The following is a 12,428-nucleotide window of genomic DNA, read 5'->3' on the forward strand; positions in this document are numbered from 1 at the left end:
ATGTATTCTTTCAAAATAGTGGGTCATGTACTATTAGAAATTCTTGTGTAGATTAAACCTAGGCTATTGAATTTAGGTTGACACAATATCTGGAATTTATAACAAATATCCAAAGTAACTGGACCCAGTGATTATTGGGTTTACTTTTGAAAATGCAAAAGCATACAAGTGCAAAGCAATTAATCTCATTTTAATTAAGATTATTTAGAGCACACTCTAAGATCTTATTATACTGGCTGGTCTTAATTTTAATAAATGAAAAGCAGTGAAAGCAAACATTTTACATTTAACCCACCAATATGTACACAACTGTGACCTCTATAGCAAGTGTCATACCAATTTTTCACAATCCAACCTTTGAGATCTACCATTTGACCAGATTTGACAGTTTGTAATCACTGTCCTTCATTAACTAGTTTTTAATATAAGCATCTCAAAACAGGAACACTTCGATATACTCACAGTGCATTCACACTGCAAATTTAGCATCAGTGCACAGTGATTTTGGGTATCAAGGCCTGAAATAACTCTAAAGTGAAACAGTGACACTACTTCCTCCCCTGGTCTGACACATATTCACCTCAGAACAACCACAGAATCAGGTCTGTAATAAACTCATGTTGTATAATCCAACGTGAGTACTCAGGTAAATCATACTACACGATTCTACTAGGATTACACGATTCTTTTTTGAGCTCACGATTCCCAATAAGAACTCAGGTGTATCACATGCCGCAATCCAATGTGATGATAATATACGGTGGTGCGCTCAAAACTCCAATTTTACCTTTGGCCTCTTGGTTTCATGCAAATTGCCACTAAATCACATCACAAGACATACAAAATGACATTGAATATATCAACATGGAGCGAGGAAGATGCATTTATCCCACCTCAACCTCTTCTAGTCATTCTAGTACAATGATTATATGGTCCACTTAAACTCGTCAATCACATTATTACAATAAAGACAGTGACTAGTCCAAATTCTCTCAGACCAACAAGACATGGCTGAATGATCTTCATACATTCCTTCAATCCTTAATTTTTACCTTAAGCCTGCTTCATAAAATATCCCTGCTCAGTAGAAAGCTTTTTAAACTCATCATATGCTGATCCCAAAAATGAGGTACACAGGTAACGTGAACCCATATTCACACTCATTACTAAGTGGCTATTCGTTTAATATTGATGTTGGAAATGCAGTCTTCTGTTTCAGTGCAACTTTAAAAGGGTTCAGATTGTATTTCTGTTGGAAGCCTATTGCTCTGAGGGCTGGTTTTCAGTTTTCCTATGGGTAGTGTCTATATTGTTTTATGAAACAAAGATGATGGTGAAGACCATTCACTGTTTTATATTGTTCATTTATGTGTTTTATAAAATATTTATTGGTTTAGAGCCCAAGTGGCAGATGGAGTTTACATTCAATCCACCTACCAAATGGTGGAAAAACAAGTTGCTGCATGCAACATATTATGGTAACACAGAAACATAGAAACTAGGAGCAGGAGTAGGCCATTTGGCCCTTCGAACCTGCTCCGCCATTCATTATGATCATGATTAATCATCCAACTCAATAGCCTGCTCCCACTTTCTCCCCATACCCTTTGATCCCTTTCACCCCAAGAGCTATATCTAACTCCTTCTTGAAAGCATACAATGTTTTGATCTCAACTACTTTCTATGGTAACGAATTCCACAGGCTCACCACTCTCTAGGTGAAGAAATTTCTCCTCATCTCAGTCCTAAATGGTCTACCCCATACCCTCAGACTGTGACCCCTGAATCTGGACTCCCCCACCATCGGGGAACATCCTTCCTGCATCTACCCTATCCAGTCCTGTTAGAATTTTATAGGTTTCTATGAGATCCCCCCTCATTCTTCTGAACTCCAGCGAATATAATCCTAACCAACTCAATCTCTCCCCATATGTCAGTCCCACCATCCCAGGAATCAGTCAGGTAAACCTTCGCTGCACTCTTTCTATAGTAAATACATCCTTCCTCAGCTAAGGAGAACAAAACTGCACACAATATTCCAGATGTGGTCTCACCAAGGCCCTGTACAACTGCAGCAAGACATCCCTGTTCCTGTAGTCAAATCCTCTTGCTATGAAGGCCAACATACCATTTGCCTTCTTTACCACCTGCTGCACCTGCATGTTTACCTTCAGCGACTGGTGTACAAGGACACCCAGATCTCATTGCACATTCCCCTCTCTCGATTTTTAGCCATTCAGATAATAATCTGCCTTCCTGTTTTTGCTACTAAAATAGATAACCTCACATTTATCCACATTATACTGCATCTGCCATGTATTTGCCCACTCACTCAGCTTGTACAAATCACACTGAAGCATCTCTGCATCCTCCTCACAGCTCACCCTCCCACCCAGCTTTGTGTCATCTGCAAATTTGGAGATATTACATTTAATTCCCTCATCTAAATCATTAATATATATTGTGAATAACTGAGGTCCCAGCAGTGATCCCTGTGGTACCCCACTAGTCACTGCCTGTCATTTGGAAAAAGACCTGTTTATTCCTACTCTTTGTTTCCTGTCTGCCAACCAGTTTTCTATACATCTCAATAAACTATGTCCAATCCCATGCACTTTAATTTTATACACCAATCTCTTATGTGGGGCTTTGCTGAAAGCCTTCTGAAAGTCCAAATAAATCACATCCACTGGCTCCCCATCATCAACTCTACTAGTTACATCCTTGAAAAATTCCAGTAGATTTGTCAAGCATGATTTCCCTTTCATAAATCAGAAGTACTGACTAAGGCTTGCTGTCGTGATCTCTGGGTCATCCTTTCATTTGTCTGGCTATCGGGCATGTTATGGTATTGTTAGAACCATATCTATAAGAACTATATTTTCTTTAAATATTTGGAAGGACATTGCATTATTTGATTACTTGGGGGCTGACCTGGATTTTTTTTTAAAAAAGGTCATAAGTTCATCTTGGCCTGGAACAAGCATGCCTTTTCAAAGAAATCGCACGACATCAGCTAAAAGACCAGCATGGCAATTGTGGAGGAGAGCTATTTGTCTGTTTGAACTGCAATCACTTTAATTGACTAGCACAAGGGAGCACCAGACCAACAGTGTCAAAACCCTGTGTACTTTATCATTTTTTTAAGAGATTTTTCTTCACCCGCCCATCTCTGCAGAAACCCCATTTGTTTATCCTTTGAGTGTGTGCGCGCATGTGTGGTGTGCGCCGCAAGGGAATTTTAAAAGGAATAGATGGGTACCCACTCGCCGACGCATCAAATGATGCAGGGATAGGTTGGGCGTGTATCCCGACATTACCCCACATCATTTAGATTTTCAGTTCAGATCAAACTGTCAACGGCCTATTAAGGCTATTAAAAAATGAATTAACCTGATTGGTGGACCTGCCCGTCCAGCCTTGGGGTTGACAGGCAGGCCGGGAGCCCACGCGGGCCTTGGGAAAAGCTTGAAACCTCATCCACAGGCAGGACGAGGTTTCATGAGGGCTTTTAAATGTTTAGCAAATGTTTAAATAAAAGTTAAGGACATGTCTTAACTCATGTGACACTGACATGTCAGAGAAATTTTTTATTACCTTTCTGTCACCTTTTTATGCGGAGCCGATCTCCCTGAGGCAGTGCTTTGCCTCAGGGAGAACTCCCGGCTGAGGGAATCCACCCCCCAACCCCACCCCCCGCATAGGGAGCACGCATAGCGCTTCCTGGTGGACGTCACGCTGGGCGGACCTTAATTGGCCCGCCTACGTAAAATAGCGGTGTCCGGGGGGGGGGGGGGGGCGGTGGCCTGATCGGAAGGCTGGCCATTGGCACCGGCTCCCGCACTTCCCCCCACAATAGGGGGAAAATGTTCCCCATAGTTACACTTCCAGACTACAAATTGTGTGCTAACCAGCTCCTTGCAACTTGCTTTAAAAAAAAGTTTCATTTTAGAATAAATCAATCATTTTGTGTTTATTAAAAGAAACTTGGTTAAATTTTCTTTAATTCTGGGTCTAACAGTAGCGAAGGTAAATAATTGGCTATTTTGTTATGTGAATTAAACATTTACACTAATGGTATGACCTGTGGAGTAGTGGGGCTAGATGAACTGCGCACTCCTCCCACCCCAGTCGTAACAGTATGCCCCAGGATTTAAGGGCTACACATTCCACTTTTGAGAATAACTAATGATGATGTCCCTGAGAAAATATAATGTAAAACCTCAAAAACATTACAACTACAGATAAAATGAGTCCCTTTTTCTTTTCAGTTTTGTTACCTTATTCAGATAGTTTTGAAATAAAGCACATCACAACGTTGTTGGTGCAACACAATGTTAATTAGATTTGAAACAACCACATCACTTAATCTGCAAACTTTCAGTAGAAACCACTGAATAACAAGGTTCCTGTTCCTGCTTGATATTCTTTATCTCAGCAGATACTGAGATCAATTAAAGTACCTCAACTCCTGTTACTGCTGGGGTCAGCTAACTCACCATAGACTACAAATCCTGGAACCTTCTGATCTCTACTGTTCAATACCACAAAATTTTGTGCTTTTAGCCACTAGCCATGCACGCACTGTAACTTAAAGAGTGCACTTAGCTTCTGTTTCCTTTGGCTGAGATCACAAAACAGCAGGTAAGTTAGTTTGTTTTGTCTTGACCCAGTAGTTCTGTCACTGCTTTCAATCCCTTGCCTTGTAAAATCTCAAGAACAGGGTTTTCCTGAGTTGTGCAATCATCCCAGAAGTGCGATGCAGCAAGATGTTCACAAGTTAAATAACATGAGCATAGATCCCACCACAGTTTCTGGGGGTCAACTTGAATAATATGGGTAAGCTCCAGTTGTTGAAAAAGCCTTGCACAGGAAATTTGTTCCTTTGGGGGTAGGGAAATCTTCTAGGCTGACATTTTGGAAACAAAGAATTTTATGAACAAAAAATGTGACCAAGTGCTAAATAGCCCACAGCCTGCTGCTTTGTGAATGTCAAAGTAGTCATTTTGCTCTAAAGCAAATCAGGAAGAAACCTCTCTTTAGAACCAGTAAGAAGACATCATCAAGCAAATCTGATGCAGATCACTGAAAGGAGGTGGCCAAGGTAATCATGCAATTGCATTGGTTGTATGGCATAGAAACAGGCCATTCCGTCCAAATAGTCTATGCTGGTATTTATATTCAAATTGAGCCACTCCCCACACTTATGACAGTTTCCCACCCTGTTCCCTCTATTTCCTTCTTTTTCATGTAAGTATCAAGCCCCCATAAAAAGTTTCAACACCATCTGCTTTAATCACTCTAGGTAGCAGTAAGCTCCACATATTCACCACTCTATGTAAATACATTCCTCCTCTTTTTTTAATTTGATCTGGCCATCTTATATTTATGTACCTTGTTCTAGACTCACCCAAAGGTGGAAACAAATTCTACTTCTCCATCCTATCAAATCCCTTCATACTTTTAGAAACCTCTTTGTACTTTTACGGGTCTTCTTTTGGTAGTTTATTTTCCGAAATAAAAAGAGTTTGGTTCTATTCAATATTTCCTGATTGTTGCATCCTCAATCACAGTAAAATACTTGTAAATCTTATTTTGCACTTTCTCCATTGCTTCAATAGATTGTATTATTTTTTGTGGTGTGGAGACCAGAACTGCATACTGTTCCAAATACCAAGTGTGGTCTTCCCAATGTTCTATTAAAAAGTTAGAACCATAGAACCATAGAACACTACAGCACAGAAAATAGGCCATTTGGCCCTTCTAGTCTGTGCCGAAATATTATTCTGCTAGTCCCATTGACCTGCACTTAGTCCATAACAGTTAACATTATCTATCTTTTTTTTGTATTCGAAACCTCTAGAAATGAACCCTAGTATTTTGCACTTTCCATGACAAATGTTACTCTTTCCACTCAACACAACACTGCACCCTGGAACCCTAAATGTTTCACAGTTCTGTATTCTAAGCAGGGGAGTCAGTTTGTGTCCAAACTGCTAAATAATCTTTCTTCCTCTAAATAGAACTCTGCTCTTCATTAACAACTGAGGTTGCTAAAACTTTCCCACTTATTTACAACAGCTACTCCATGTAGCGTTTTCTTCAGCATGCACAAAAAAATCTTTAACAAAGGCCTGATTGTCTACTTTTGACATGCATACACCATAGCCACAGCAAATTAAATGGCTTTTTGTCTTGTGGCATGATTTTGCCATTTATATACGCTACACAAATTGCTTTGAACAAATATCCTCAAGCAGACAGTTGCAAGTGTCAAAACAGTATGTTCATGAAACCCTCACTAATTTGCACCCCTAAGCCTATGTTGGTGTCTTCATTCATAATATCTAGGGCATATCACGAAGTCAGTTTAATATCTAAAAAGGGAGGAGGCTCCATTATTATTTTCAATATCAGTCACAACTAGAGCAGCACCAGACATTTATCATTTGTTCTGATGAGAATTTCAAAGGTATGGATACATGGTGAAGTTGATTCCAGTCCTAATTGGAAAACGTGAATAAACATTTAGATCTGAATTTTGCACCAGTTTTAAACATTTGAATTTGAATTGGCTTGTCTTTAAAAAAAATGGCATATTCCCCTACAGTATTGCTCACAATAAGTTAGAGGATACAGAATTTTGTAGTAATTGCAATGTATCATGTAATACATCATTTATTATTCTGTTGCTGAGATGCTGTTGTGTGCAACATAGTGTGTCCCTTTTATGCCACAACGTCTAATTGTTGTGCCTTCCTATAGGCTAAAATGGTTGGTAACATCTCATATTCAAGTTAGAAAGTCAGAAGTTCAAATTCCATGCCAAGTCTTGAGCACATTTTCTAGGTTGACACTTCACAGCAGGACTGAGAGCACACTGCATCCTATTAGCCTGCATTTTACTGTGAGCAGTGAAGCAAATGACTTTCACCATTCACCTCACTTACAGTTGCCCACAGACTTTTAGCTGGCTTGTCAGCGAAGTCTTCTACTCATTCAGCATCCACACAAATTAGTTGCCCTCTACTGTGGATTTGTGGCATCTGTGAGCAAGGAAAGCATCAGCAAGGCTCTTCAACCAAAAAGATTGAAGAATACTCATGGAGACACATAGGCTGCAAAGCAAGAAACAAAGATAGGAAATATAACTTAAATTTAAATAATTGTACAGGAAGCAAAACCAAGTTTGGGACATAGACATGCAATCAAAGGAAAGACATAGAAGGACAAAAGAGAACAACTAATAAAATGATACTTTTTAAAGATCTGCAACAGTAATTTTCTTGTGATGGAATGCAACTCCACACTTGCAAAAGTAATTTATCAGGGCAAGAGCAATTCTTCAGCACTAATTATGACTTACTACACCATTAAAAACTGTTACTCCCACTGAACGTCCCAACTTTTCTATTTGCCTTTAGAGTGAAAATAGCAGGGAATTGGAATATGCTCAGGCCACTGTGAACTCTGCGTTGATTCCATCCTCTACAGCGCAGCCAGCAGAGAAGCAGGATATCACTGACAGCAAATGATAGCAACTTCCACTTTTCTGTATTTAACCGTGCATGTAAGGACACAAGAAATTGCTATCAATTTTACCACTGAAAGCTTCACCATTAGTAATACAGAAAAATCTGGATCATTGTCTTTTGATGAGGTTTAAACTAAGGCCCCATCTGTTTAATAAGGTGTAATTAAAAGATTCCATTTGTAGAGAAGAGAGTTGCCCTGGTGTCCAGGTCCAAGATCCTTCCCTCAATCAGTACCACCAAAAAACAGATTAACTAGTTATTCACTGCATCTGTTGCTTGTGGGGCCTTACTGTGCAGAAATTGGTTACTGCTTTGGTTATTTACATAATAATGGTTGCACTTCAAAAGTAAAGCCTTTTTCAGATGTCTTGAAGATGTGATATAATATTATATTAAGGCAACATTTCTTTTTTTCTTTCTTAAGCAGGTCTTGGCATCAATTCCAGAAATGAAGGACCAAATAGGAAATGACCAACCACCTTCTTCTTAATTCATTTGTATTTCTCTGAAATGTGACAGAACTTATTGTGACAAAGTGTGATAAACACAACTTAATACTCTGAAGCTCTGAAGAAGGGTCATACAGGCTCGAAACGTAAACTCTGTTTCTCTCCCCATAGATGCTGTTAGACCTGCTGAGTTTTTCCAGCATTTTCTGTTTTTGTTGCAGCTTAATACTAGATACGTGTGATCTTCTGCATACACAAAATTGTGTTTTAAAGTGAAAATTTTCTTTCACTCTAATGATACTCACTCTGTCAGTAATAACAGCTATTTAATAAAAAACAGATAAAATATAAACCTAATTGTTTTATCAAATTCTCAATTTTCTTGCTTGTCGAGGTTTATGGGCTAAGGACGTAAACTATTTCTGAGTACAATGCTGATCATCCATGGTACTGGCACATGGTTGATGTCCCTGGAAGTCTATTTGATCACAAGTATACACCTGAATCCTACTGGAAACCAGAAGGCTTTCAAAACTCGCTTACTCGTCTAGACTTTAGGTGAGATATTTGAATTTTAGTTGGTGAATTTCCAAAGCCCAAGTGAATCTGAATGCTCTTCCGTAACAATAATTACTATTCTGTTTCCAACTGATTACCACACAATGAAGCTATAAACTGATTAGCATATTAGTCTGTGATTCCACAATTGCTAAAGCAATTATGTTTCGATAGCAGGAATGGACAGTATCTTAATAACTTGTACAAGTGTGTTCTGTGACTGTAGTCAATAGCTTTAGGAACTGCAATGGATCAGAGACTATTCATAATACTTCACCAAAAAAAGCCTACCATTTTGATACACGCACATTTCGTTTGCATCAGTGTGCCAAGATCAGACTGTAACTCTGACCAGTGAAGTAACTCATCTCTTCCTATAATGTGAGCATGTTTACTTTGTGCGTAATTAAAGAAACTATAATCAGCTCAAGGAATTCCAATATGCAATATCTGATTATTTAAAATAATATTCTTAAGACAATATTTCTAAAACATATACATGCAGGTAGATTTGAGACAATTTGCTAATTCAAAGTCAGAGCTGCAGAAGGTCATTATATGATTTTTGGATAGACCTCTCCAGGCAGTAAAGCAAAACCCAACAACGCTGCACTTCCAACACATTTTAGTCTAAGTCATGATTGTGCAAACTTGTCATCCACCATGACACCTGCCACTAACAAAAAAAACACCCGCCATTCATCAAAGACTTAATAAACTCATGCTACAAATTTCAACTTTGCATAATATTTCCAGATTAGAGTGCATTTCAAAGATGTATTTTAAAGTTCTGGGACACTGAGTAAAGTTATTTTAAGTTTATCTCAGTTTAAGTTCACTAAATCTTTCAAGTTTTTTTTATTCATTCATGGCTAGGCCAGCAGTTATTGCCCATCCCCAATTGCCCCATCTGCACCACGTGGGTGTAAAGGATCTCACAGCACTTGTTGAAGTAGAGCAGGGGCGTCCTCAATTGAAAATTTGAAAAGCCAGATTGATAGTACCCTTATGTAACAAGAATCTGAGAAAAACAAGGCATAGAAAATGGAGCAATACACATCAACTGTGACCTAACCATGGAACAGGCTCAAGGGACTGAATGGCCTACTCTTATGTTTCCTGTGTGTCCTGGTCAATGTTTATCCCTCAACCAACATTACTAAAACAGATTATATGGTCATTGTCACAACGCTGTTTGTGGGAGCTTGCTGTCTGCAAATTAGGCTACCCCCTATCCCATGCAATTGCAGGAGGTGTAATACCTGACCCTTTACCTCCTCCCTCCTCACTGTCCAAGGTCCCAACACTCTTTCCAGGTGAAGCAGCAATTTACTTGTACTTCTTTCAACTTGGTCTACTGTATTTGTTGCTCACAATGTGGTCTCCTCTAAACTGAGGAAACTAAACTTGATGACTGCTTTGCAGAACACCTCCACTTAGTTTGCAAGCATGACCCTAACCTTCCAGTCACTTGCCATTTCAAATCACCACCTTGTTCTCACATTCACATTTTTGTCCTTAGCCTGCGGCAATGTACAGTGAAGCCCAAGGTAAGCTCAAGAAACAGCACCTCATCTTCTGATTGGGCACTTTGCCAGCCTTCTGGACTCAACAATGAGTTCAACAACTTCAGACCATGAACTCTGTCCTCCATTTTGTATTTTTCCCTAATGCCAGTACGCATCTTATTCTCATGTTTTGCTTTCAGAAAGCATTCACCTTTACTCTGCTATTAACACATTCCACTATTTTGCTTTGAGACAGTTTTTTAAAATCTATTCACAGGGTGTGGGCTTCGCTGGCTGGGCCAGCATTTATTGCCCATCCCTAGTTGCCCTCGAGAAGGTGATGGTGAGCTCTTTCTTGAACTGTTGCAGTCAATGTGGTGTAGGTACACACACAGTGCTGTTAGTTAGGGAGGCAGTTCCTGGATTTTGATCCAGTGACAGTGAAGGAATGGTGATATATTTCCAAGTCAGAATGGTGAGTAACTTGGAGGAGAACTTCCAGGTGATGGTGTTCTCATGTGTCTGTTGTCCTTGTCCTTCTAGATGGAAGTGATCATGGGTTTGAAAGGTGTTGTCTAAGGAGCCTTGGTGAATTCCTGCAGTGAATCTTGTAGATGGTACACATTGCTGCTACTGTGTGTCGGTGGTGGAGGAAGTGAATATTTGTGGATATGGTGCTAATCAAGCAGGCTGCTCTGTCCTGGATGGTGTCAAGCTTCTTGAGTGTTGTGGGAGCTGCACTCGTCCAGACAAGTGGGGTATATTCCATCATACTCCTGACTTGTGCCTTGTAGATGGTGGACAGGCTTTGGTGGGTCAGGAGGTGAGTTACTTGCCACATGGTTCCTAGCCTCTGACCTGTTCTTGTAGCCACAGGATTTATATGGCTAATCCAGTTCAGTTTCTGGTCAATGGTAAACCCCAGGATGTTGATAGTGGGGGATTCAGTGATGGTAATGCCATTGAACGTCAAGGACCAACGGTTAGATTCTCTCTTGTTGGAGATGGTCATTACCTGGCACTTGTGTGGCACAAATGTTACTTGCCACTTGTCAGCCCAAGCCTGTATTTGTCCAGGTCCTAAACAAAAACAGAATTACCTGGAAAAACTCAGCAGGTCTGGCAGCATCGGCGAAGAAAAGAGTTGACGTTTCGAGTCCTCATGACCCTTCGACAGAACTCCAGTTCTGTCGAAGGGTCATGAGGACTCGAAACGTCAACTCTTTTCTTCTCCGCCGATGCTGCCAGACCTGCTGAGTTTTTCCAGGTAATTCTGTTTTTGTTTTGGATTTCCAGCATCCACAGTTTTTTTGTTTTTGTCCAGGTCCTGTTGCAGCCCTGACATTTATTCTGTTGTTAACATCTACTCTGAACCAATGCTTTGTTCCTTTACTACTACCATTCCCACTGTCTTTGCCTTTTGTTCCAGGACAATTTTGTAATTTAATCTCCCCACACTTTGACCTATTGCTGCACCTGACCATCCCACCTTTTTCAACAGCATAAAATCCATTACATTTCTGACTCTCTTCAGCTCTGAAGAAGTCATTTGGAATCGAAACATTAACTCTGTTTCTCTCTCCACTTATACTGCCATATCTGCTGAACTTTTCCAGCACTTTGTTTTTATTACCATTACTACAGCGACAGCACTTCAAAAAGTACTTCATAGGCTGTAAGACACCTTAAGATGGTGGAAATCGCTACAGAAATGCAAGTTCTCTCTCTCTCGAAGTGATCCTCATTTGGCTGTATTTTATTTTGAAGGATAGTTGTAGAGATCAGTTTCTGGCTTTTGCTGACCGCTCAAATCAAACGGTCCAAGTGTCCTAAAGCTTCGACGGGCGACGGAGAGTCAAGGCGGCCACGGATTAACTCGAGTCCGAGGCTTCAGGCGAGGCCTGCGGGAAGGAGGCCGGGCACCGCCACGAGGGGAAGCCGGGCCTTCCGTCCGGCCTGAGGCGACTCGGTGGACGGTCCGCGGGGGGGGGGGGAGGGGGGAACGCGAAGCTCACCTGCAGTGCAGTTGCCGCTGCAGTTCACCCACTTTCTCCAGGAAGGCCGGCTCGCTCGCCGCCATGTCCGCTCCCTCCCTCCCGCCGGCCGGCTTGCACCATCACCATGGCAACTGCGAGGTTGGAGGAGGGGGGGGGGCGGTGTCTGAGAGCAGCCAGAGCCTTAGCAACAACGCTGCAGGTTCTCTTACCCCATCCTCACCCTGGGGGCCAGCTTCCCCACCCAGACAACGTTCAGTCACCATAAAGCCAAATAATTTAAAATTAAAATGTTGTGGCAGATCACTGGAGCCCGAGTTGCTGCAGCCATCAATATCAGGAATGAGATGTGTGACCCTGAAGAGGCACCTTGAGCCGTGTTTA

At 40.9% G+C, this 12,428-nt stretch overlaps 1 protein-coding gene across 5 annotated transcripts in view; it reads right to left on the reverse strand.

The window, feature by feature from the left end:
• The window catches only part of kiz (kizuna centrosomal protein), a 196,178-nt gene extending 184,004 nt beyond the window's left edge, over nucleotides 1-12,174 (reverse strand). For 4 of the 5 annotated variants that reach the window (XR_005942403.1, XR_005942404.1, XM_041182933.1 and 1 more), the window contains exon 1: nucleotides 12,066-12,174. Coding sequence is in view for 2 of the 5 variants with exons in the window: in XM_041182933.1 (XP_041038867.1) it covers nucleotides 12,066-12,130 (65 nt within the window). In the remaining 3 variants the exon portion in view is untranslated. The remainder of the gene's footprint in view (nucleotides 1-12,065) is intronic. The other variant, XM_041182934.1, reaches the window with a different exon arrangement.
• Nucleotides 12,175-12,428: the final 254 nt, after the last annotated feature.

This window comes from Carcharodon carcharias, chromosome 2 (assembly GCF_017639515.1).
Source record: "Carcharodon carcharias isolate sCarCar2 chromosome 2, sCarCar2.pri, whole genome shotgun sequence".
In the NCBI taxonomy this organism is placed as follows: Eukaryota; Metazoa; Chordata; class Chondrichthyes; order Lamniformes; family Lamnidae; genus Carcharodon; species Carcharodon carcharias.